This window comes from Molothrus aeneus, chromosome 13 (genome assembly GCF_037042795.1).
Source record: "Molothrus aeneus isolate 106 chromosome 13, BPBGC_Maene_1.0, whole genome shotgun sequence".
In the NCBI taxonomy this organism is placed as follows: Eukaryota; Metazoa; Chordata; class Aves; order Passeriformes; family Icteridae; genus Molothrus; species Molothrus aeneus.
In genome coordinates this window covers 20,379,557-20,406,841 of record NC_089658.1, presented here as the reverse complement: position 1 = coordinate 20,406,841, position 27,285 = coordinate 20,379,557, and the positions used below count along the sequence as shown (strand labels likewise).

Here is a 27,285-nt window from a genome sequence, read left to right as displayed (position 1 = left end):
CTCAGAAACAAGAAGCAAGAGTAACAGGTAAGAGCTAAGAGCATAGAAAAGTAAGTAAGTTCCCGTTACAATACAATAAATCATCTTCTGTGTTAAATATTCTAATTCTCACTAACCAATCTAGTACAACATACAAATCCTATGGCATTTCCATACAACTCATAAGAATCACTACATTACCATACTGTGCTACATTTTAAACCCTAAAAACTACTCTTTAGACCCCTTCTGCCAAGCTGGCAGGGTCTGCTCAGACCCTTAGACCTGCCTGCAAGCAGAGTCTTGTTTCATCAAAAGAAGATCGCCTTCAGCCGGCCACACCGTTGTTTTCCCGTTGTTCAGTAACTAAGAGATCTCAAAGCTGGCTTTCATTTCAATCTCGCTTATAGTTTCCATATTCTCAAAATCTTTTGCCAAGCAATCACATTTGTAAGGCTTTCCTGTTTCATCTTCCCTAACAAAAGACAAGGTGCCTAACGTTGATCTGATACCTTATGTCAGAGCAACAGGCCATAAGCGGCAGAATAACAACTTTAGTATAGTAAGTCGTATCTATATGGGATTCTCATAGGCAAACTAGGGAAGCATAGAGGTGATGAAGTTTCAATAAGGTAAGGAAAAAACTTGTTTGGTATTCATCCTCAGAAAGTAATAATCCTCAGTTCAAAACAAGTACATTTAAGTGAGAGTTCAAACATTAGCGTGCTGTTCCTAGTCCACTGTTTTCTTTAATCACTTTTGTCACAAAATAAGTACACTTATTAATCCACAAGCAATCTGAAATTGAGAGGTTCTAGAAGTACTAGAAGGAAGATTTTTAAAATGGTCTGGAAAATGGACAAAGTAAATGCAGGTAAGAACAATTTTATATAAAATTAAATAACTGACTGCACAAATTCAGGACAAGGCTGCTGGGCTGTATGGTATTTCTGCAAAATAAAGCAATGGGGACCATAGTGCCTCACAAACTGAGTCAGTGTCATTCTGCTGCCACAAAAAAAAAAAAAAAAAAAGAGCAAACAGTAAGCATTATACTTGTGTGTAATATGCAGACCTTAGATGCATGAAGTAATTCTTGTACTCTCCACTGGCATGGCCTCAGCTAAGCCCTGCATCTAGTGAGAAGACAGCAAAAGAGTTGGCTATCATAATATTCTCCAGATAGAAAAAAAGTTGATGGCAAATAATTTGTTTCTTAACAATATTCACAGTTTAGAGGACAACTGAATTTGCTTTCATGAACTGCAAGTAGGTGTAAATTAAAGACTAAACAGAAATAAGCAAAAATATTTGAAAAGTGAGCCTAAAGAAGTTATAAAATTTATGTCATTTCTAACATTTAAGTTGGGGTTTTTTTTTTAAGTAAAACAAATGGGTATAGTTGATCTTGGTCTGAGATGGGAAGTTGAACTACATTATCTCCAGAATCTCCTTCCAGTCTTGTTTTTTTGCAATTCAGTACTTTTATATGAACCAGAATAGGACAAAATTGAAAACTCAGTCCAGGTGGACAAATTTGTAAATGCCAAATCTGTGTGTGTTTTAAAGCTGACTGCCCATTATTTGTGTCAAATTTGTAATCCCACTTTTCCCAGCTTTATTATGCTATGAAAATAAATGCTCTGCTTTCTTTATAATATACATGTCTTCATTTAAGTATTTTTCCTCAGCAGATAGCCTTTTTTTTGAGTCTAATTATAAACTATGAACAAGGCATGACTACCTTTGTCTAAGAAAGAATAAAAGAGCAAAATTAATCTTTGCTTCCTTTTGCTTCAAACAAAACATGTCCAACACCAGACTTCCAATGAATGAAAGTGTGGCAACTGTCTGATTTTTCATATTTGGAGGATTTTTCCAAATTTCTTGTATCTTACAGAATTTGCAATAGCAAGCTGACGCTGTAGTTGATTTTCATCCAAAAGCTCCTTTCCAATGCAAACCACTAAATATGGGAGCCAATAAGCAGGACTGCTATTCCTCATTCTCATTTCTTGCACTTTGAATCTGGTTCTCCATGTCCCAATGCAGCCCCAAGCCTCATCTTCAAAACTGGACAGTGTTCCTAGAAAAAGGACCAAATTCCAGATCCTGATTTCAAATGAGAATTAGTTAAAATAAACGAAGATACTCAGCAAGATAGCTAAGCTTGCTAAAAGACTAAGGATGCTACTTGTATTTGCAAAACTAGCTTGATGTTTTGTGCTGTGCATTGCAATTATTGTGATGCAGACGCATTTAAAAGCAACCCGGCCAATTTCCGTATGCACTGTTCTCTGCGCCATGACTTTGGGAACAAATAGTGCCTGGCATTGACGGCTCTCGTGGGCCATGAGTCCGGCCCGCCGTGCTACCGACGGGCGAGTCACCACGAGCCGCCGGCACGACACCCATGTCCCCGGGGGGAGCTGAAGCGACCGCCGCCTTCCGCACTCGCTCCCGGACTGCGCCGGTCACGGCGCGGAGCTCCTCGGAGCGTCCCGTCCCGTCCCGTCCCGTCCCGCTCCGCCGGGGCGCCCCGAGCGCAGCGGCCACGGCCGGGGCTGCCCAGACGGGGCCTGCGGCGCCCCAGCGCTCCCGGGCCCCGCCGCGGGGCTGCTCGCTCTCCCTACGGCACTCCGCGGAGGAATCGAACTCGGGTGATGAAGACGGCGGCAGCCAGACCCGGGCCGCTGCCTTTAGCTGCTCCGGGCCGACGAACAAGACCGACGCTGCTCTGCTGACATCAGGAGGGCGCCGCCGGCGGGACCAGCCCGCGGCCCGCCTCCCGCCCCGGTACCGCCCCCGGTACCGCCCCCGGCACCGCCCCCGGCACAGCTTTCCGCCCCGCCCCGGGCACCGCCCCCGGCACCGCCCCCGGCACCGCCCCCGGCACAGCTTTCCGCCCCGCCCCCGGCACTGCCCCCGGCACCGCCCCCGGCACCGCCCCCGGCACCGCCCCCGGCACCGCCCCCGGCACCGCCCCCGGCACCGCCCCCGGCACAGCTTTCCGCCCCGCCCCCGGCACCGCCCCGGGCACCGCCCCCGGCACCGCCCCCGGCACCGCCCCCGGCACCGCCCCGGGCACCGCCCCGGGCACCGCCCCGGGCACCGCCCCCGGCACCGCCCCGGGCGTGGTCCTGCCCCCTCCGGCAACGGCTCTTACGGGTAACGCAAGGCATATGCGTCCTTAATCTGTCGAAGGCTGACCACACGAAAGCGTTCACCACACGAATGCCACAACGAGAACGCTCAGATATTCAATCATGCCAGACGGGGCTGCGATTGCCAGACCAAATTAACTTCGCAAGCGTTCGCTTTATTTACATGCACATCACTTTCTCTGAACACTAGCAACCTAGTCAATCGCACAAAACGCACCATGAAATACTGCAAATACTGCAAATACATGAAATACTGAAATTTCATTACAAGCTGGGATCGTGCAGTTTGTCTGCACCTTTTTCTAGAGAAATGTTGGAATCAGTGCTTGACTTTACTGAGCAGGAGAAGTTGTGCAGAGAAAACATGCACAATTATGGTGGAAAGGTGGCATTATAATTTCTTTGCACTGTTCAGTAAGGCTGCAGGCAACCTACATGGACAGTTTAGTCTGCAAAAAATGTCAGTAATGTTCGATTTTTTAGACTTGTACTTTGCCTGACCATTTCAGCTATATTATTTTGACTTTAGTTATGTGGAAAGATGAAACAAAGAGGTACGGATTCTCACCAGTTTGTATTCAATATTTAATTGATTAAAAATCACCTTGGCATCAAAGAAGGACTGCCATAAAAGTACGAATTAGTACCTTTCAATGCCTGATAAACATGTCTTTTAACTCCAAAGCTGAGTCACTTGACACAATGACTATACCTGATAATTTCATCGGCCCTTATATCCTGGCCTTGATCAGAGCTTTGTTCCAAATTGCACAGGAGATGGTATCATGCCACACTTTCTGTAAGACAAAAATGGGAGGAATAGGAGTAGTACTCTGATTACCCATGGGATTAAACAGAAGCAAAAATGTGGTTTGGTCAAACTGAAAGGCTCAGCCCTCTGTTTCTCTATCTTACAACTCATTCAGGAAGTGTCAGTATAAACAACCATAAGACTACATCTATACATAAAAGCATTATCAGTGCTGGTTTCTTCTGCTCCACGTAGGGATGGCTGTGTTCACCACAGGAGAGATCAAGACCTGAACAAAGTCCCTTTAGGTAGTCACTCAATTTTTCTCTGCTTCTTAGAAATGTCACGACCAAAATTATACTACATTTCACCACCGTTAAAGGTATTTTCCTCACTTGGGTACTGTCACAGGTCTCTGATTCCCTGAAGTATTTTTATTCACTTGGAAATTTTTAGCTGGCAAGCACAGGAAGTAATCATTCCAGGCTGAAGGACTGAGGAATTGAAATAGTGTAGATTGTCCTTCTCACAGTATTATGAAAATCCTTTTTGCACTATTTTGATCCTACTTTCTATATCTCCTTTTATAAAGGTCATTTACCTGTTTCTCGTCCTTCAGTTTGAAGTAATCCTTTAGTCTGCTTTTGCCACTCTCCTTCTGTGGTGTTTGTCAGGACCTCTAATATCTGCATTCAGCACAGTCAGCTTTTGATTTTCATGGCGGTGCCAGCTATTGCTGCAGTGCATGAAAGCAGAAGCTTACACCGTAATTTCTATACAGGTCTATTATATGGTTCTGGAGTGTGAATTTACAGGGGAAAGGAGGAACTCAGTAAATTGGAAATACCCAATTTCACTGTCTCGTGCAGTGCACACACACTTAGGACACAAGCCTTTTCTACTGCAATTCTACCATGACTACAGATATCTCTGATTCACATTAGAAAGCAACAGAAATACCACCATTCTATTAATTGATGGTAGAAGAATGCAAATGGACCACATCGCCAGAATTAGTGTTTTAATTGTAAAGTCTTCCCCAAATAGTCTCTGTGTTTGGATATTCTTTTTAAGCTTTCACTCCAGTTTGCATGTCTCCTGTTTCATTTCTCCTTGGCAGAAAGCCAGCTGGAAGAGCATCTCTGCACTGCAGTGAAAAGCTGCAGCTCTGGAAAGCTACCATGTCAAAAACAAGCAGCAAGTACGAAGACTGAATCACCAGAAAACAGAAGGTACTTCTATCAGCTGGTATGAAAATATCTGAATATTTTTCACCTTCGTGTGTTGTTGTCATGTTTTCCCTTCATGATCTACAATCCTACTTTCATGATAGAATTCAATGTACTAGCACTAGAATTTATTTTCAGGTTTACTATTTTATTCACTTATTTACCTGTTCAGTGCAGTCCTCCAAAACTAAATTATTGCTTCCATGCAGATTACAACACACAGAAATGAATGAAACCCTTTTGATAAACTAATGCTCCCTGTTTACAAGGTTTAGTTCATAAAATTCATAGCCTGTGGTGTCACCATAGTTTATTCTGAAAAAGACCTATTGCATCATCTCCTAATTTATCTAAAACGTTTTGATTTAAGATTTTAATTTGAGAAAACTCCATAAGCTAGTAACATCAGCTGTACCCTGCAGAGATAATTGGTTTATATTTTTCTCCCTTTCTGTGGTTGTTTTTTTTTTCCTGACTATCTTTTGTCAGAGTCCTGTGACACTATAGGTTCATATATGATTGCCAAAGTGCCAGCTTTCTGAACCTTATGAGGTTTCAACTGCAGTCTTGGTGGGCACAAAAGAATGAAAGAGGGCAGGATGCTGACTTCTCTGTCCATCAATTTGATAAACTATAGCTCACCTATGGAAATCCTGTGCACTGCAGGGCAAAACCTGACACTGGTTTAGGAAACACTGCATATTATTGCTGACTGGTGTCATTTAATAATCACTGAGTTGCTTTTCCAGCCAACTACATCGGCACAGGGTGGTCCTTCCTTTTTTTGTCAGAAAAGATATGGATTTTTCTACCTGAAACTACTTTTTGGTGGCTCTCCCTTCAGCCTGTATATATTGGGGTTGCTCATAGTTTTTGCACATAACATCATAGGATCACCAAGGTTAGAAGAGACCTTCAAGATCACCCAGTCCAACCATCCATCCAGCACTTCCACTGTAACTCCTAAACCACATCGTGCAGATACAGATCCAGACACCTCTTGAACACCACCAGGGTGGTTACTCCACCACTTCCCTGGGCAACCTGTTCCAATGCCTGGCCACTCTGACAGTGGAAACACTTTTTCTAATATCTAATCCAGATCTTTTATGTCTCAGCTTAAGGCCATCTGCATTGAACTTCTTTTCAGCAGTGGCTGGCCAGAACTGTGAGCAACAAGGACTTGTGCCCAAAGATATGGCCTCTCTGGTCACCTCAGATAGTGAGAACTCCTGCATACACCATGGCCTGCCAGTACAGTCATGGACAGCTCACATCAGCTTTGGACTGGCAGCTAGCAAAGCTCAGATTGTTCTTGTAGCTCATGGGTCTGGAATCTGGGGAATCCCATTATTTATCCTTGGAGATACACTTGCTTTTAATTGAACAGAAGGTTCTTCTTAGAAGGAAGAACCACCAGGAAGGGACCTGCTCATGGCCAAGCAATGAAGAGATAAGGAAGGTGAATGATAATACCAAGCCTTGGGTCTTTAGAACTGCTGTCTTCTATGGCTTTACTGCGGGTATTGGAACAACTCAACACCAAGCATTTAAAAATCTCCGTGGATTTCTGTATTTAAGTGACTAAATTCTAAACTAAACTATAAGCCAACACCCCTTCGCCCTTGATTTGTTCTTTCAAAGGTCTGAGCCCCTTTCAAAGGTCTTGAGCATCCGAGCTGGTCGCTGTACCGCTCTGTCCATCGTGACGGAAGGAACTACGACCCCGCGCCGTAGCGCCGGCGAGAGCTCACCGGCAATCGCCGTACCGGCACGACCTGCCTTGGGCGGGCAGCGCGGGTGCGGCGGGTCCGGATCGAGACAGCGGCAGGCTCCCGCAGCCGGGGCAGCGCGGGCAGCGGGGCCGAGCGGGTACCGGGGCCGAGCGGGGCCGAGCGTAAGAGCCCCAGGGCGGGGCGGGGCGCGAGCTGAGGCGGGGCCCGGAGGGGCAGGCCACGCCCCCTCCCGCAGTAGTGCAGGACCACGTGCCAGCTCCGCCAATCAGGGGGGGATTCGGGGCGCTTTAAGAGCCGCGCGCCAGTGACCGCGCGCTGCAGCAGCGGCCGCGGCGTTGCCATGGAGACGGCGGCGGGGCCGGTCGCCATGGTCACGGCGGCGCCGCCGGGCGGTGGGCGGCACGCGCTGCTCGCCGTGATCGGGGAGATCGGGACGGAGCCGGAGCGGGGCGCGCTGCGCGGCGCCCTGGAGCGCGGTGAGCACTGCGGCTGCGGCCGAGGGACCGGGGCCGGGCGGGCGCGATCCCTGCCCCCGAGAGCCGCGCAACTGCGCGCTTGCCGCGTCGTCCTCTGCCGCCGCCCGGGACGAGGCGGAGCTGCCGGTGCCCTCCCCGCCCTGCGGCACTGGCGTCTGGCCGCAGGGCTTCATCCGACTCCTCCCGGAGGGACGGCGGCGGAGGCCCGCGGGCGGTGGCTGCGGGAAGGGTCGAGGCGCTGTCGGGACCGCGGGGCGGAGGCCGAGGCCGAAGCTGTGGGGCCCAGAGGGGCCCGGGCGGAGGGCGAGGCCGGGCGGGGCTCGGATCCCCGGCGCAGTGCGGGGCCGGTCTCTGCGGCGTCAGACAGCATTCCGTTTTTTTTTTCTCCCCTGATCATTGCTTTATATGCATTAGTGACATGTAGCTAACGCAGTTTTCGATCGTCTTAAAGCTTAAAGACATTTCATGCTTCTCTTTCCCCTCAGTCTTTATTTTATTAGTGCTTGCTCCAAAATTCTGTCTTGTTGGAGGAATTGTCTTGCTGGACTGCTCACTGCGGTCCCAGGGACGGCTGTGAACAGGGGTCCCTTGTGGCATGGCCTCTCCCTGTCTATAGAGCAGCTGCATGGACCAGAGTGAGGGAGGACTAGACACACAGTGGACTGCTTCGGGAATTACACAATTCAGGATAGGTCTGCCATAACATTTTTCTCCTCTGTTATCAATATTTTAGTAAAATCCAGAGGTCTTGGCAATGAATTAGTCTTTGTATATTAGATGCTGTGTTGTTTAGAAGTAAGGGGGAAGAAGGTGCTGAGATGATAGTTCTTCCCTTGTGGCAGTTTCTGATCATTTCTGACCAAAAGACAAAGAAGAGCTGATCAACCACATCAGGACCTTAAGGGAACTCTTGTTCTAATAAGCAGTTAGTACACTTTTGAGAAATAAAGTAACAACTTTCTGACTCACCTTCACTTTTCCCCTCAGCTCCCCACTTCCAAGGCACTTTGGTTTGAAATAACAGTCATAACTATTGGCCAAACTGTGTTATTCAGAGATAATTCTGTGACTGTTTTCTTCCCAAGCATCAGCATTACTGAAGAACAGATGGACAGTGCAATTTAAGAAAAGGGTGGGTGTAAAAATGTCAAATATTGTCCAATTTCTTCACTTCCTGATTCACTTTTCCAGCTATCTCTGTTGGCAGGCCACTTGTTCACGAGGAATATTTCATTCCCTTTTTCAAGGGATGGCTTCAGGAGTGGTATATCTGATTATGACCATCTGGCCTCTGAAAGACCTTATTTGAAGGGGCCACTCTTGCTTCCTGCACAGCAGGATGATCATCTTCACTTGGCACTTCACTGAACTGGTGTGCCAACCTACATCCTTATCCATTGTCTGAATCTTTGAAATGGTGACAGATCAGACTGTGAGCTAAAGGATTTCACTCTAATTCTGCAGTCACATGCCAGTAACCTGAGAATTCCCATTGCAGAGGAAAAACATGCTGTTTCCAACATAAATTGTAACTGCCACAGTAGAAATAAGTTCTACAGTTGGCCTTGTCTGACTAGAAACCTGCTGAAATTCTGCCAAATGTAACCACTTCTTTCATTTGCATCGGAGGGAGCCATTTCAGCAGTATTAGTAAGTTACTGGCAGTAGAAGTGAATCACTCAGAGCTGGAAACCTGGATTTCAGTCTCTCCTCTTACATGGAATAGGACCTCCAGCAAGTTAGAGCTTTCCCCACTGTGAAATGGGAGAATGACCTCTAGTTAAAATGGACTAATATTTGCAAATTGAAAGACATGAAAAATGAGAATAGTTAAAATGACAGCAATCTTGAGACCTGTCAGTAGTCAGCATATTATGATGTTGTAGAGAGCTGCACTCTTGATTGAGGGAGTTCAAGCAATGTGGAAATGATTCCTACTGAAGTGTTAGCTGCTGTAGAGGGCTCATGTGAAGGTAGAACAGGCTGCTGAGCAGTGAATATAAAATGGATGAAAAAGCTAGGGTTTGTTTTGTGTCTGTTCTGTTGGCCATGGCACCCTGTCTGCATAAAAAACACAAACAAACAAACAAAAAACAAAACAAAACAAAAAAAAGCAAAGAACAAAATCAACAAAAACCCAACAAGAAAAAAAAAGCTACAAACAAACAAAAAACCAAGAAAGATTTTTTTTTCAGTTGATAAATCTCTTACCCTGACTGATATAAAAAGTATGTTTTTCCAGACTTCTTTCTATACCATGGTTCAGAAGAATGCAATAGTGGCTACAGGGCATTATAGGAACCTGCTCATTTCCAGGTGTAGAGCTTTGTAGGCTGTGACATTGTGAATCTGTGGGATATCTGAACAACATTTTTCCCAAAATACTGTCTAATAAATACTAGTTTTATTTTTCTGTTACTGTGTTACTTTTGTCCAATTTTGAAACAATATCTGGAAGACTAGGTCTGGTATTGGGGAGAAAGGCCAAATCTTTTAAGCAAATTACCTCAGCAGGAAATAAAGCATTCACAAGGGCATAAAGAATGAGATTGAAAACTGATGAGTCACATGGTCCCTTATCTAGGCTTTGCATTTGCAAAGAGCTTGAATATTTACCCTTATTGCGATATAGTCTGCACTCTCGTGGTAGAGGATTCTAATCAGCAAGGCTCATGTGCCACAGAGTGTTAAAGTGAAATTGTGACAAATTTGTAGAGATTATAAGTAAATTCAGACTACCTGTAGGGAAGAAAATGTTGAATAAATTGTTGCAAGTATGAGAACAAGTGAGATAATTCCACTCTTCCCTTTCTTGCTCTGAAAGAGCACCGATTCCTTCTGCAATCTAGAGGATGTAGCAGTACCTCAAATAGCACTTATTGCTGCAGTAGGACACAATGACCATGACACAGCAGCTAGTCAGCAGGATTTGCCCTGCAGAGTGCCACCTTGTTCCTGTCCAGGTCAGAATGCTCATAAGTACTGCATTAAGATTCTCTTACACTGGACATTTGGTTAAACAATTATGCTCTCTTGGAGGGTAGGATAGGAAAACACTTTGTCCATCTTCTTGCTCTATCTGTTTTCTTTATTTGTATCCCATGTCCAAATTGAAAGGGTCAGGGCTGGTAAGTTGTTTGGTTTTCTGGGTTGTTTTTTTTTTTTTTCCTTTTTTTTTTTCCCTGAAGGTCAGATGATTTAATGAGGAGGCTTTTGTGCAGTCTGAAGTGAATACTGTCAGTAAATAAGCATAATAAATAAGCTTTGTTACTCCACTGTGTCAGCTGTCACCAGAAAAAGAAACTAAGCTCAAAGTTTTTTTAGCTGCTGTAGATTCTACAGGGCTTGAGACTACTGACCTGTGTGATGCAATGCCTACTGTGTCTTGGTATGTGTAGAAAGCTGGAGTGTGTATCCTTGAGGATCCTCTCCCACCAGTGGCCAGCAAAAGCTGTTGCACAACATGGAGAGCTAGAACTGCAGTAAATGGGAATGATATCTCCATGGAAAATTAACATGGTTACTTTGAAAGAAAGTAGATAATAGAGGCAATAAAACTTTGTATTTTATGCAAGAGAGATGGTGAAAGAACTCTTAGTGAGGACTCCACTAATAAATACTGGAGCTGAAATTCTTGTTTCAGTTAACCTTAGAAGTCTGTGGCATTGGCCTTCAACATCTGAACATCAGCAGGCATCAGCACCAGATGCTGGAGTAGAGATTCGTAGTGATATCCTGCTTTTGTTCATTGTGGCACAGTGTAGAAGAGTCACACCATCTAGGAAAGGTTGCTCCCTACTGGGATGTGAAAATCTGTGGTCTGTAGTGTTTGGTGTCCTCCAGAATGTGCATCTGCTCACATTGAGGTCTGAAGGTGACTTTCCCGGTATGGCTTGGTGCCACTTGCCCTGGGAGCAGAAGCATCTTCCTGCTGTGATACGAAGGCATCTAGCTGGCAAAGATTATAAAGATTAAAGAACAGACTCAAATGATCTCAGTGGGATCAGTGTCTTTGAAGGAGTGATTAGGCAGTGCGAGTTGGAGGAGTGGGAGGCTTTTGTGGCTTGGAGGATGCACAGGCTGTAAGGGCAAAGAAGATGATGTCTCTGAGCTTTTCAGTAGCATAACGATGAAGTAGCCCATCTCTGCCAGTGACCAGTGCTGGAGAGTGCAGATGTAAAACTAACATAATGTATTTGTTTGGGTAAGCACTAGTGTAATTCATTTGGCCTCATCTCTTGTTGGTTTCCCTTGCATGAAGTCCAAGTTGAATGGAGACTTGCTCACTGCATGTCCTTCACGGAACACTTCATTTCTTCAGGAAGAAATGTCTTATGCAAGGTAAGTATCTTATGGTCCTCTGCTTCTGAAGACCTTTTCCATCCTAAGTATGCTTATCTAGTAGAGCATCCCTGGTCTTTGTGTGTCCTGCTCACCTTTCTTTCTCCATTTCTGTTTCTGGAGTAGATGTAATGACAAGGACAGCTTACTTTTTCCTTTTTTTTTTTTACAGGAATTCGTTCCTGGAACATTAATACTCTGTACTGTGATCTGAATCATCAACTGCGGCTCTTTGTAAATCGACATCTGGCTCAGTTTTCTTCTGAAGTCAAAGGTCAGCTTTTTGGTTTATATGCATTAACTTTTAACTCTTGTTTTGAGTCTGGAAAAAAACAGCAAAAACAACAACAAAGAATAAAACTGATTGTGATTCAATTAGCAACTTGTTTGCCCAGGATTCTGCAGGCCTGAATGCGAAAGATAAGCAATCTTAACAGTATGTTGGATGCAATTAATTTACCTTAAAATTACAGATCTTACTACTGAGAATAGAGTTGAATAGAAAAGTGTGCTGCTTTAAAGTCTATTAAACTAGTTAGAAGTTAGAATATCTATCTATCTAGCTATATCTATCTATATCTATCTATCTATCTATCTATCTATCTATCTATCTATCTATCTATCTTCTGTATCTTATTCAGATGGCACAAAGTAGTTTACTTCGTAAGCTATTTATTATCAGCCCCTTCCTCTGAGGTTTTAAAATATGTTTTCATATGCACAAAAGGTGTTGCAAGTAGTGTGTAAGAGTAGCCAAATGACCTTTTGGATTTGTCTTTTTGAAGCTCCCTTTCCTGAGAAAAATGAATAAGAGTATTATAAAAATGGCACCAACCATTAGAAATTGGGCTTGCTTAGCTTGTGAAAAGCTTGAACTCTGTTTATAATACTTTTATGTAACATATGTTAAGTTACTATAAGAAGCACAGATGACACTTGCAAAACCTAGTTTATATAAGACCATCTTATAGTTCACTGTATGTTTTACACTCTTGTCAAAGCTTCTGAATTTTTTCCGCTGGGGAAACTGTTCTCCTAATGGACAGCTGTGAAGGAAAGTACCTGGACTATTCTCAAATGTGCCACTGACTGAGAGGTCGCACCTTCTCTGTGACTTTTTAACATGGAGATGGAATTTCTCTCTCCTTGCAAGATGGTGTGTGCATATGTGTACACTTACGGGATTAAAAAAAAGTGTATGAAACATATAATTTGAAACACTCAGCAGATCTGTCTCAATTTGAAGTAGCTGTAACAGGGCCTATAGTATAAATAGACTAGAGCACTAATAAATTACCATGAGTATAACATTTGCCCAAGAATTCTTCTAAGTCAGAGTTGAAACATCTGGATTAATGTTAGCAAAATGTATCCTACTCAATTCCCTAGTGTAGTCCCTGAGGAGCAAGGGGTGATGAATGTGCCCTAGCTTTGTTCCTGAGGAGCAAAAGGTGATGAATGTGTTGGCAGTCTATGAAGAGGTTTCTGTGGTGGATCTGGGGAACTGCAAGTTTGTTAACCAACTGTAAGACTTATTGAGCAAAACAGCAACTAAATATAAGGCAGGATTAGTGTCTATCTTTGAAGACTCATCATTGCTTCTGCAAAGGGAAGTTCTGCTTTTCAAATGTCTTGTAGTTCTTCAAAGAGATCAGCAAACATGTAGATGAGTGATTCAGTCCACCAAGCAAAAATATTTGGGGGATCTAAGTCTATGAAGTCTGTTTAAGAAAGCCTATTGGCCACAGAATTAGGGGCCAGGCTTTGGTATGCAGAAGATACTGACAGAAGGATGGGTAAACAGAAGCTTTTTTTGATATACACTGTGTATAGAGACTTAGTCCTGAACTGAAAGCTTGAAGCTTAACCTGGTGTTAGTCATGCTGCCCTCTTCTTTAGAGCTTTATTTACACACCTACAGAATTTCCAGTGGGACTATACATTCCAGCTAACACTACATAGTATCTGTTCTCTCTGGTACATTTTTGGGAAAGGAAACGCATAGCTGCCTCTCAGCTGCTTCTGCTTCTGATGTACTTAGCAGTAGAGATGTGAGAGATTCTGGTCTGGGGATCCTAGTAGACATGGATTGACCTTAGGACCAGAGGTATTACTATAGGGGCTCCTTGGTTTGTGGCAAGTGTGTATATCTGGCACACACAATTTCTCTAATAAATCTCCCTGGCAGCCCTTAAGGCTAGAACAGCCAGACAGAGAAAGGCTTTGGGATTAGGGGGGTCTAGAAAAAAGCTTTGCCTCAAGTTAGATATTTGCACATTTCCTGTCTGGACCCATGTTTATTCAGTAAGCATAGATCTTGAAATGCAGCAAGATGATCTGTCAGAGACAAAAGGAGTGTGTGTGAGAAGAATAGATACAATTTAAAATGTGTTAAGCAGCTATATGGGACTGTGGAAAATAATGACAGTCTGTACAGGAAGATTGTGTAAGAGATAGTGTATCTTGAATGCTGAAAATCTTAAATTGAGGAGTTATGCTATAATCCCAGGATTTCCTTGATGGTGGTAGATCTTGAATGCAGACAGGTTTCTCTCAGTGACAGCAGTAAGCTATGGTTATGGCATGGTTTGTGGGGAGGAAGTGGGAAAGACTGCTACAAGAGAAATTTCAGATCACAATTGATAATACAATCTAGAAGAAGCTGAAAATGTGAACTGGGAACAGTCTTGTCTGCATTCCATATGTACTATCAGATAATACCCATTGGAATATAGCTGCAGTTTTAAACACTCTCTTAGTTTTGCAGTTTCTGCTTGAGCAGCTATTTTTAACTGACTATTTTGATGGTAAAGAATCTTTATAATTTTAGTTTATTTTTTAAACTTTTGCTGCAGCTTGCTGCAAATTCATTGTTATGTATCCTGTAACAGCCCTGTGAAGGTGTTGTTCATCACTGTTCTCCAGATGAACATACATAAAATTAGAGCTTTTTTATTGTTGTTTGGCTTTATACTTTATTTACCCTCTTGTTCCTACTGTGGGCAAAGGGAAGAGTGTACACAACTGATTTTCCTCTTAGCATTCGTAGCTTGGTGCTAGCTCCTCTGAGCAGATGGCCGTCCTAGAGCTCTCCTGAAATCTCTCCCAGCTAATGTTGTTTTGATTCCATACTACTAGAAAGATCCCAGTCTGACTTGTGTGGGGAACATGTACCTCCACACTGGTATGCTGAGTAGGATATCTGAAGGATAAAACTATTTTTTTCAGAGGTGCATTAACTGGAGAATATAATTCCCTTAAAGGCTGATGCTTGCAGTCTGATTAGGGAGAAGTCAGCTGCAGCACAGCAGTTACTGTAAAGCCAGAGCAGTTGTTTGAGTTTCTCACTTGACAGATTTGTAGTAACCAGTAAATGTTTGACACCACTGGCAAGAAACAAAATATGGAGACTGGTAACACAATATGACTAAGTAAAGCAGTCTACCTGAATATTCCAAGACTTTCCTGTTTGCAATTTCTCACTTGGTTACAATAGTTATTTCCAACCTGTATTTGGAGGATGTTGATGCATAGTGTGAAATTAAAAGATAACTGCAGTGTTCTGTGGGAATGGACATGGCACAGTTATCCCTCAGACAAGATTTTAGTCTGCTTAAAGATGATGAGGAACAAGTGAGTCTCAAATGCAGAACAATCAAGAAGAGAAAAGCTCATGGCAGAGCTTGTAATAGTAAAGTGAGACTGAATGCATCTTATGCAAGTTGATTTGTTGTTGGGCTTTTGAGGTTTTTTCCCCCCACTGACTTGCTGGCTGTCCTCTGAGTACCACAGACAACATGGCCCTTGCTGTAGGGGTAATCCCACAGCATGGAAGGCACAGCAAGAAATCAAGTGTGGATATATTTGGAGATTCTGGAAGCTAGTAAATTGTCTGAAGGAAGGAGAGTGTGACATGGGGAGAAAAAATGAACAGAAGTGTGCCCTCCTGTATGCTAAGGGCAGCCCCACGTGTACTTCTGCCCAGCTCTTCCTTTTGCATTAATATCCCATAGGTCAATGTTTTTACTTGTGCAAGTGATTCAATTTCTTCATGGAACTTGGAATGGCTTGGAGTGTCAGCTTGTGCCATATGCTTTTCCCAACTGCACTGCTTAGTTGGTCGTCAGTGGTGAGTCTCAAGTGCATGACAGTAAAAAAAGCTGCCTTGTTTATTCAAATTATAGCTTCTAGATAGTACAGATGATAAATTTGTGTGTTCAAGCAAAAGCTGTTCTAGACAGGAGGCAAAAGACCAATTGCTTGTGAAAATTAGATTACAGTGAAAGTGTATATTCCCCACAGCTGTGGCCTCTTGCTAGAGAGATTTCTGTAACATAGGTCATTGAGTGATGGATTTTGTTCAGGTCTTGGCTGTTTTAATGAAAGTACCGCTATATCCTAAATTTGCATGTTCAGGTAGCAGAAAAGTCAGTGGCTAACACTACTGGGTTTTCTTTTTTTTTTCCTTTTTTTTTTTTTCCTCACAGATGCAGCAATGATTATTTGGACTTTTGATGCAATTTCTAGTGCTTGAGCAATTAATTGACCTGTACCATTTGTCTGCCAACATTCTTTAGACCAGAGAAATACACAGCAAGCACTTGTCAGCTTCTGTGCTTCCTCCTTGTGTGCTTGAGGGCTGTATTTACTTTCATAGTAACCACACAGAGCAAGACCTCAAAGACCCCATGAGCTGCAGTCTACTACAATAGCTTCCCAGGCTGTAAGCACAGCCTGTGTTTCTTGTTGGTACATGTGGCTGCAATAATCCCAAGCATTACTCTTTCCAGCTGATTCCTGTCACAAACATCCTTAGATTCTTCTCCCAGATAACTGGTAAAGAATACCTCTGTGGGACTTGCAAGGATCTACCAGTTAGACATACTTTAATCAGTTACTCATGTGTTCTGTAGGAATAAATCTTCTCTAAGGCTGCTGTATGTTAGGTTGGGTATTGGTTCTGGTTCAAGCCAAAGGTACACGCAGCACAGCAACAAAAAATGGTTGCATGGGCAGGAGTGTAAGATGAGTACATAAAATACTTCCTTCTTGTACTATTCTAGCTCATATCTCTTTCCAGGTCATGGAGAGGTGTTTTCCACTTGTTTAGTAACAGCACTTTTCAATTCCCACAAAGTGCTTTTTCAGTTTTTCCCTGCAAGTAGAGGAAGCAAGGAATAGAACGGTTCATTGACCTGCAACCGTATCGTATTTGCTTGGACTCTTATTCCTGCCTGGTCTCATTTTGATATACCTTCCTATATTGGACAATCCTGTCCAATCTGATTGTGTTATAGGTCTGGCATATTTGCCTTCTCATGATTTCTCCAGATTGCAGAGGCCAGGCTAATCTAAGGGATAAGTCTGGGAATCTATCCCAGATATTTCGTTTTATATTTTATATTAATGCCTTTCAGATCTACCTCTTTGGGATGCTGGGAACAGAAGTGTGTAGTGTTCAAAGTGGGGTAGAGCTATGCATTTACACAGTGGCACAAGGGTTTTTTTCTTCCTTTCCCTATTTCTGACATATCTATTGCTTTCTGACTGCTGCTGAGCAGTGAGCTGACTCATGAATAGAACTGAGCTGATCATAACCTCAAGATACCCCAGTGGTACAAGTTATCTCTGGTTAGCAATAGTTAGTGTAACTATAGATGTGGTTCATACTGGTATATAAAGGGGCAAATGAAACTCAGCATTGTGAAGTTTCCCTGGCAGTTCATCTGCAGCCGTACTTGGTACTATCCATAAGCTTTGCCACCAGTCTGCTTTCCTCCTTTTCAGGTAGTCTACAGTGAGCAGCACAAGTCACAGTGTAGGCTTATATGACATGACTTATAAAATAATGGTTGCACTATATCAATACAACCTTTGAGATTTTGACAAGCTTATTTGGTTTTTATTAAGAAGGAAGGTCATATTTTTTGTAAAGCCATGCTGATTGACATTAATTTAGTCTTCTATTTGAATCTTTACTGCTGATGGGTTTTCCAGTCTCCTAGGACTTAAATGTCAGAGTAGTGGAGCTCATATTGGAAGCTGAGAGCTTTTTAGTCAATCTTAGATCTTGTACAAGAAATTATATTTTGCAGAGGCTTGGTCTGAATGCTGCACTCTCCCACCATTGTTACTGTTAAAAGTTCATTGTCTCTAAAATATATTTTAATTTCTTTCAACTACAGAAAAGAAACATTTACTGAACATTTCTGGCTCTATTTGACCTGCAGAGCTTAGTTATAAAATGAGATAGCATTAAAACATCTGCTAAAGTTGGTAAAAGCAGTGTTTTTATACATGGTCTTACATGGTTTTGCTTTTGTGCTGAGACCACCTCTGGACATTACACATCCTCAGAGTTCTCTTTTCTTTTAAGAAGCTGAACAGAATTTTCCCCTCAATATTCAGCAGAGGAGCTAACAGAACCAGAGCAGCTGTGAAAAATAGATTCCTTCATAGGAATGATGCTTCCCATGAGTAGATGGAAGATGGGCCTCAAATCATGCATCTGATGCCAGTATACTGATGCTGCTTTGGCAGGCCAGGGAGTTGTCAGTCTTCATCTCAGTTTGCCTGTTGTATTTCAAACTGTTCCTTTGTTCCTACCAAGTATTTTGAGGTTCTCACTGTGACACCCAAAAGGCTATGCTGTGAAAATAAGAAACCAAAGCCCCGGTGAGCTGTTTTGAACTTCAGCTCAGCATAGGTCCAGCAAACACCAGTTTCTTTCTTTTGTGCTGTTCTGCCCGAACATTGTTACTGACTGAAGGTGGGGGGGAGCTAAAATTAATGTAAGTTTGGAAAGGTCTTTCCTGTGTTTTCTGCATTTTATCTCCACAGATAGTTAACTTCCCAATTTTGCAAGTTTCTTAGCTCAGAACTCCTAGAGTTGAAATCACCCCAATTGTGAATTAACTGGTTGCATTTCTAAAGTTAGAACTTGCCTTACTAAATTGTTACTCTTGCTTCTGAAACCAGATGCTGTGGTTAAATGTTGCTGGCAGTTCATGGAATTCAAAATGTTGAAATGCATGTGGAGGCAAAAAATAACTGGGTTTATCCTGGAACAATCTTCCTTATCCTTTGAGGACAGAGGAGGGAGTGCATTGAGCTGAGCCACTCCTGCTATGCTGCCTGTCATATAGAATATTCGAGGGGTCAAGATCTGTTTGAATGGACCTTGAGGGAAGATTAACCCTTGAATTTGATAGAAAAGGAAAATAATGATGAGATCTTTGGGAAAGGGTTGGGCCTTTCTTCAGGACACAATATAAAACAAGCATATTTTGGTTTTTTTTTCCTTTAGTACTTTGTGTCTTGGTAGGTGTGATTGGTTTTTCCCTTGTTACCTTTTAAAATTTACCTTTTCTTTGTTACCTTTTAAAAAAGAAATGTTGAGCCTGGGCTGTGCTTAAGGTAGTAGCTTGGAAATAACTCAACAGTTTTGATTTCTCAGGCCTTTTTTAAATGGCTTTGGTGGAATACATTCTGAATTGATTTGAAACGGTGGAGTTTGCTCCAGTGATGTTGGTCCTCATATACAGAACTTTTTAGGATGGCCAAGTTGGATGACACCTAAATTTCTGATGGTTAAATAAAAAAGGAAAAAGATCTCTGAACAACACAAAAGGACAAGGACATATATTTCTTTCAGATGACCTGATCGCAGTGTTTCCTTCATATTTTTGTAAACTAAGGCCTGTTCTGGATTTTGTCTGCCTTCACTTTGACAGTAGCTAATGTGGAAATTGACAATGACAATGTTATGTGCCTTCAGGTAAGTGAATGGTTTGAGTTTGACTTAATCCTACTTCTTTGCCTCTGAAATTTTAGTGAGTACTAATGATTCTGTCGAAAAATCTGCAGTAGACAGATTTCTACAAAGAAAATTCTCCTGGGATCACTGTTATAAAGATGGCATTTGCTTGCATTTTTATTCCTATTTCATGGGGATGAATAATTCAAAGTAATTATTGATTTCCCTTCCTCCCCTCACCGCATCCCTATCCCCTATTTGTTTTCCCTCTCTGGTTTCATCTGAGCTAGATCTTTGCAGGAAAGCATGTGCTGCAGTGCTGATCTTATCATACAGGAGAGCATAAACCCAGGAGGGAATAATGCTTGAAATGGATGTCCTGCTTGATCCATGTCTGAAGAATATTTGCATATTTCTCAAATTTTTCCTTTTTCTTAACTAAGCAGATTACAAGCAGAAAGTGTCTAGAAACCATGACATCCTAAACATGCGCACAATTTACTAGCATTAGTTTGGAGGGACTAACATTTTATCTCTTTAAATTTAAAATATGCCTGAAAGAGCAATATCTGTTCTGTAATAATAGCATATGGTTATTTCTGTGGTGTCTTTGCATTTAGTAGCAACTAGATCCTGTCACTGTTAGTTTTTTCTAGAATTTTCAGCTTGTCTTCAAACCTGGATTCATTTTGAGAGAAGCCTTCAAACAATGCCTGTTAAAACTGCCTGAACCTGACAGGTAATGGGTTCTACCGCCTCACAAAATGTGTCAGAGCTGTTTTGTATTGCTTACATAAAAATGTCTGCATGTCTACATCTTGGTTTCCAATTCTAAATGTTATACAAAAAAGTGAAGCACCTCTGGTGGTTTTATGAACCTGTGGTATGGGTTAATAAAAAATATACCTCTTTTTAGGCAAGTCATGTCTAGTCAATGTAACAGCCATGTAAACATGGAATTATATACAGAGTGTTGTCAACCTTCCCAACTGTATGTTGTCTTGGCAATTTTACTTGTGCCACTGCCAGTTCTAAATTCTACTCTACTCTCTCCACAGCCTTCCTTTTGGTTGCTCTTCCAGGCTTAGCTCCTGCCTGCCATTTGCAACATCTTCATTGTGATGCCTGATGCCTGTTGCCTCTCTCTTAAGATCCTGCTGTGATTTTTTTGTCAGAGCTGTCCTACCAGCTCCTTGTCTGTAGAGCATTGCGGCATTTGCTACCCAAATATCAGGCAGGGCACCTGCTGTTATTGGTGCCTCTGGAATGACACTGCTCTCCATAAGGGTGTCAGCACTCTTTGCACCCCTGTTCAGGCCTTGAAGACAGAGTTAAAATAGCAGGTTCCCAGGAATCCATTTCTGGGGCAGCTGGTACATTTTCCAACAGGTTGCTGTCTGGTTCAGGGCAAGAATGGGATCTGAGGCAGTTAAGCATGTCTGGAAGGAGAAAATACCCTCTGCACAAAGAGAAATCTTGCACTAGGATTTGGCTCATGTAGCTCATATTGCCTTGGCTGCATTTCTTTCTTACTTTCAGTGACAGACCTGGCTTGTCCCTTCTCCTTTGCTCTCTGTGTCTGAAGGGCAATGTGGGAAGCTTTGTTGTGTTTAGGGGTGCCTTCACGTTGGCTGAGAAGTACAGCCAACTCCAGCGCTGGCAGAAGGCAGGATGGATGTATGCTGCTTCTTGGAAATGCTCTGGGAGAAGTCTTCTTTGAGCTCAGTGTAATTAAGAAAACACTAGGGATTTATTCCAGTGTCACTAAGAAATCACTGGGATTTGATCCTGGTCCTCCTCCCTCTTCTGCCACCCTCTGGCTGCTAAGGAGTTGTGCTGCACTTGTACAGGAACACCCTGCCGTTCTCACTGTGCTCTGGTATTTGCCTCAGTCCCTCTTCTCCTATTCCTTCTGGCCTTTTAGTACTGCTTGTGTTTGCTCCAGTTTTACAGCCTTGATTTATAAACCTCTTTATCCTTTCCACGGAGAGTTCTAGACAGGTCATCTTCCGTTGTTTTCCCTAAAGGTTTGCAGTTGCTGAGTTAAATTAGGATCACCATTTTTAAAACCTTATTTTCTGGGGCAAGAAGGACTAGAATGTTGCCACTGAAAACTCACAGGGTTCATGAATTTGTTTAAAGTAGAAATTGGAAAAGAGGTTGGTAGCAGGTGCACACAGTCTCTCTGGGCCTGCATTAGGGATGCTATTACCACAACAGTAAAACCTTACTTGAAGAAGAAAATGATACAAAACTAAATGGAATGGATGACTTAGGATCCCCACCTTTAAACTTTTAAAATTCCACATTAGGGCTGTTAATTCTCAATATCTCAGATAATAAACACTTCTTGGGCCCTGAAGCATCAGAAAGATGAAAACATCATTCTCAAATTAAGGAAGAAAAGCCTAAATATGTAACTGTATTGTAATAGATAACAACAACAATACTAATAATAATAATATACAACTGTACCTGCAAAGCTACCTGAAAGAATAAAATACTTTAGGGATTAAAGATTACTTTAAACAGAACTATATTGACAATCAAAGGGTTGTCACTACATTTCAGAAGTGGTTATTTAAAAATAAAAAAACCTGACAAAAGTGGGAAACACCTTTTTGGTCAGAATTTAAGCTAACATACAGATTAAAAAAGATACATATACCTGTAAATAAGAAAGGAGGTAGGAAGACTCATTGAACAGTTGCAGAGAAAGATACAGTATCAACAAAAATTAGTCCTTTAAATACATCCTAGTACAGCCTGTAGAAAAGAGTAAAAATTGCTGTAAAAATCACTGTAAAATTGCAGAAATTAAGATAGCCAAGAGGATTTTGGGAGTGATTTGCCAAGACTTGAACAAGTCATCGGTTCGTTTGTTTGATTGAAAGCAGATAGCGTGTGGAAGTCAGTAACTGGATAGTCTAAGCAAAGAAATCTTCCAAATGCAAACAAATCCTTGTGCTTCTTGGCAGTTTTTTCTGTCCTGTGTGCTGTGGTGAGAGCTTAATGCCTCTGCTCTTGGATGTGCTGTGATAGCCTTGTGCAGTGAGAGCTTGAAAGCTGGGATGCAGACTAATGGAGAGGTCAGTAGAACTCTGCATTTCACACAAAGGTGTGGAGAAATAAATATATTTTACTCAAAATAATATCTGGGCTATGTCTGGGTCAGGCCACAGTTATTCTTTGTTCCAAGGTTTTCAGAAGATAGTGTATTCTTGATTAGAATATATTTTCTTATTAAAGCCTTTGGCCTATAGTTTTTAAGAAAATCAAATGTTTTTGAGCTTGAGATGGTAGACAGCTTGGAGTTTTTGTTCAGAGAAGCATGACCTTTAAACTCATTGTAAGACTTATGCTTTAGCTGTAGTTCTTGATATCTCATACATCATAAAAACATACAGCCTTCATTTATATAAAACTCTTTTAAACATCATAGTAGAGAACAACATAGAGATATGACCATGGCATTTGAAAATAACAGAAAAACATTTCAAGAACTGACTTTTTATATTTATGCTGGCCTAGGGAAAGACCCTGTCTATAGCTTATTATTATTTATGATCCAGGATATTTCTGTCAGTGGGATACTTGCTAAGGTGTATAGTCATGAAATAAGTGTTCACATTTTTAACAGTCTAATTCCATGTTTAATTCCATATCCTAGTTAGAAAGGAACTACACCTAACATCACAGGAAGCTTTGTGGCCTTTTCAAAGCCTTGAGGACAGGGAACAGCCTAAAGACAGGATCTTTGTTTCAAACCATAGTTGTCAGTTTGACAAAATGGAAAAAAGTGGTTTGAGTTTTTTTAGCATAAATAGGGAAAACCTCCCTGTCTCTTTTCTAATTCAATATGTAAAATAAATCTATCCTTGCATCAGAGAATAATAGTGTCTTTAACCTTTTATGTTTGAGTGGTCGTTGGAATTGAACCTCAATGAGCCTCATCTTAGTAGTGGCCCTGGTGCCTGGTCTGTGAGGTTCCATAACTGTCAGATGAATCTCCTGATCTCCTAAAGGACTGAAAAACTGGAAATTACCTTGATCATAGCTCTAGGTCTTCCTGGCAGAAGCTCAGTGCCCTTTTTTTAGGAACTGGAAGAGCCTTGAAGATAGGTGAGTGCTTCCCATATTAGTTCCCTTTTGCTTTTGATGACTATTTTTAGGTTTATTGCTAAATGTTGTTAAAAGCTAAAAAGAAGAGATTATCTGCAGCTGCTGTCTGATCATATGAAGGCAGGGGGGCTACCTCAGAGAACATGTGTGCAGGAGGCTTCTTAGGCCACTTAAATAACAGGTGCATGGTAAAAGCAGAAGCTACTTTAAGAACCTCTTCAGTTTTGAGAAGTGTTTTGCTGGTCAAACAGTACACATATGCCAAGAACTGTGCTTTGTGAAAACCACCATACCTTATAAATTACTTTTGCTTAGTAAACATCCACTTGCAAAGTATAAAAATATGCATTCCAGTTTGCTGGGGTGTGAACATGTAACTAAGAGTGGAAAGTGAGAGGGAAACTAGAGACAGTAGATGCACCTACCTTCAGACATTAATTTCATAGAGATAGCTGTTTCTGATGTAAATTCTCAATAGCAACTGGAAGATACAAAATTTTTGTGACATAAAGAAATATTTTGAGGCAAAAGAGAAAAGAGCATGACATATTGTTGAAAAAATTGTTTCCTTGTAAAATAAGATCATGGATGGAAGATAACAAATTGGTCTGTTTATATATTAAAAAGGTTTTAATGCATTTAAGGATATCCAGCTAGTTCATGCTTTAAGTTGTACTTGCGTGAGTCTTAATAGGAAGGGATTTTGAAACAATTACTAATATCAGGAAATGTCCTGATTAGACAGTAAAATCTAATTTTGCTGCTTGAAATAGAATATATCAATATTTTTTAAAAATCAATGCAGAAGGAGATCATGCTACTCCAAATATCCTGCTAGGGGCTAAATTTGATCACTGTTGTAGGGGTGTAGAAAAGGAAAAGGCTTGTAGAGTTGTGTGTCATTGTATGAAATGGCCTGGGGTATATGCCCTTCCTGGGTGTGCAGTGGGAGCTGCCATTCTGGAGTGCTCTGAAAAATCTGCTGATGGCAATGCAGTTTCCAGTGTGGGTCAGTTCTAGAGCCAGACTGGGTAATCCCCTCCCTTCCCTCCTGCACCATTGGCACTGCTCTCTGAAGTGACAGACATATCTCAGTGTCGTGGGTTTATTGGAAAAGACCCCAAGAACTGCCTAAGGGATGAAATTGTCCCTGGGCTACCCATCTGGGACAGTTCTTACACTGAAGTGGATGATGTTAACTCAAATATTAAGAAGCCTAGCTTATATGAAGCAGTAATAGCAAATACATCCTCCTGCTTTGTCTTCAGCACTCCTACATAGCAGCACCTTTAAGGTAATATCCTTTGCTCACCTGATGCATCTTTAAACTTAAAAAGGGGACTGCACATTTGGTTTGCAGTCATCTGCATCCCCACCTGCTTACTTGGCTCTTTACTTCTGACTCCTTTTTCACTTTGACTATGCAAAACTCTTCAACTTGTGTTATACTGGTTATAGGGGGATGACTGGTACAATGGGTAGTGATAATGACCCCCTCTGTTTCAAAGAATGTCCATTGTAGTGCACAGGGGACCTATAGCGTGGAGCTATTTTCTTCATAGTTTGTCCTTTGAGAATATTTTAACCTTTGGTCTTTTCAAAATATGATGCAATGTTACCTGTCCAAAACATACAGAAATTTAAGATGTTTGATCCAGTGCATTGATTTTTCCTCAGGTTTACAGATATTTACCACTGATTGATGTCATCTGAAAGCTACAGAAAGGAAGGTTCTGATTTGGGTTTTTTTTAACTTTTAAAACTTAAAATTCTGTGATATTTTTATTTCTGAGCATTGCACCATGTCTGACAGTCTTTCTAAAATCACTGAGGGAGACCTGCTGTGGAGCTGACAGGACATCTCCAGCTTTCACAATTAATTCTGGAATCTAGAAGTAAGCCAGCATCATGTGTAAAGCAAGCAGGGCAGTGAGAGTGGTTTCAGTTTTTGCTGTGGGGGAAAAAAATCAAAAATATCACTATTGCCAACTAGCACACCATGAAGTAATCTGTACATTCCAATGCTGGACTGGGATGCCTGAGACCAGCAAAGCAGAAACAAGGAGGCACAATTATTTGCAAGTGCCTTGGAGCTGATGCTGATTATGAAACAAGTTGCAAGGTTCTCAGAAAACAATGTAAACATTTATCTGAAAATATGCTGGAAATAGATATTCAGCCTCTGGAGACCTGGTATTCTTGCCACACTCATTTGCGTTCACTGTCTGTCCAGTGTGGTCCAAGCTCACCACTGGCCCATGTCCGTGCATGAGCAGCCAGGTACTGGTGTGTGGTGTCAGGCACATCTGTCCCCCTAGCAGGGGTGGTTCGTGTCACTCGTTTTTAACTGGAGGAGCAGCTCTGCAGCTGGAGTCCGACGTGAGGTTCCAGTTTGAGACAATTAAGCTGAAGGAGCCCGAGGTGGGATGGAGAGCACCCTTCCGGGAGCCCGTGAGGAGAGAGAGGCCCGTGAGGCCTAAGAGTGATGTGAAAAGTGTTCAGCCAGCACCGGAACCCGCGTTGGTTGGGCTCTGACCTGTGTCGGGTATTTCGGAGCGCGGGCCGCGGTTTGACCCTTGTCGGGTGTTTCGCAGCGCGGGACAGGACCTCGGTGCGCGCCGTTGCCCGGAGATCGAGAGCCGGAGCCTCTCTGGGCCGGCCGCGGAGCACCGGAGCGGACAAGGCCGTCCGTGGGGGTGCCCGGGGCCGGCGCTGCGGGCGCTCCGCGGCGCGCAGAGGGTTAAAGCGCTGCGCTGGGGTGGGGCCGCGGCGGCGCCTCCCCGCCTCCGTGACACGGCAGCCGCTCGCCGCAGCCCGGGCCGTGCCGTGCTGTGCTGTGCCGTGCCGTGCCGGCGCATCCTCCGCGCTCAGCGCAGCCGATCGGCGTCGCTTCCCGGCCAGGATGGTAGGTGCATCTTCCTTCCCCACCGGCCTGGGGCGAGCAGCGAAAGGTGCCGGGGCAGTCGGGAGTGAGGAGCCCCGGTGTCGTGGAGGTTGCGGGATGGAGGCGGCGGCGCTTTGTTCGCGCTCGGATGCTGCTCGTTGCTTTGGAAGACGTTGGTCGGCCGGGGAGGACGGGCCCTTCTGGGGAGGTAACGGGGGATATCGGTGACGGCAAGCGGACCTGTCCGGGCTCTGCGCTCCTGTGCGCGGTCCCGGCGAGCTGCTGGGGCTGCGCAGCCCGGGCAGAGTCGCAGGTGAAGAAACGCACCTGCACGGAGCGCTCATAGCGGGTGCGGGTTTATTTCCTTGGAATTTGGGGGGTTGAGGGGGTTAGTAACAAGAGGGGAAGGTGACTGCGGATGGAGCTTGGGGTTTCTATGATCTGCGGACCTTCCCCCTTCTCAGCTGCTTGTGCTCGAGTATAGGAACAAAACCCAAATTCCCCAGCTGCTCAGCTGTTTGCTGCGCTCGTGTCCTTAGCTCAAACACAGAGAAGAATGTATGAAGATGGGTTTAGAGAAGAATCTGTAGAAAGTATTCTGCCTGTCAGGAACGTAAGGAGTCCTGCATCATTATGTTTTATCCTAGTATAGTCTTCTGACCCTGAAGATGGTGTGCTGCTGGAGAACGGAGGAGGTGGTACAAGGCATCTCACAGATGCTGCCTTTGGGCAAGGCTTGGTAAAAGACAGCATTAGCGTCTGTATCACCGTTCAGCTGATGCTGGAATGAGGCTAATACCAGGCAGGAGGGGGGAGGGTTGTTAAGGTGGACTGTCGTGCTATTGAT

The 27,285-nt window shown here is 43.1% G+C and overlaps 1 protein-coding gene across 2 annotated transcripts in view; it reads left to right on the top strand.

The window, feature by feature from the left end:
• Positions 1-7,218: 7,218 nt before the first annotated feature.
• Positions 7,219-27,285, top strand: part of MAP1A (microtubule associated protein 1A) — a 50,635-nt gene continuing 30,568 nt past the window's right edge. The window contains exons 1-2 of one of the 2 annotated variants that reach the window (XM_066558872.1): positions 7,219-7,335; positions 11,849-11,950. In XM_066558872.1, coding sequence (XP_066414969.1) covers positions 7,227-7,335; positions 11,849-11,950 — 211 coding nt within the window. In that variant the 5' untranslated portion in view covers positions 7,219-7,226. Of the gene's footprint in view, positions 7,336-11,848; positions 11,951-26,360; positions 26,460-27,285 lie in introns of those variants that run through there. The other variant, XM_066558873.1, reaches the window with a different exon arrangement.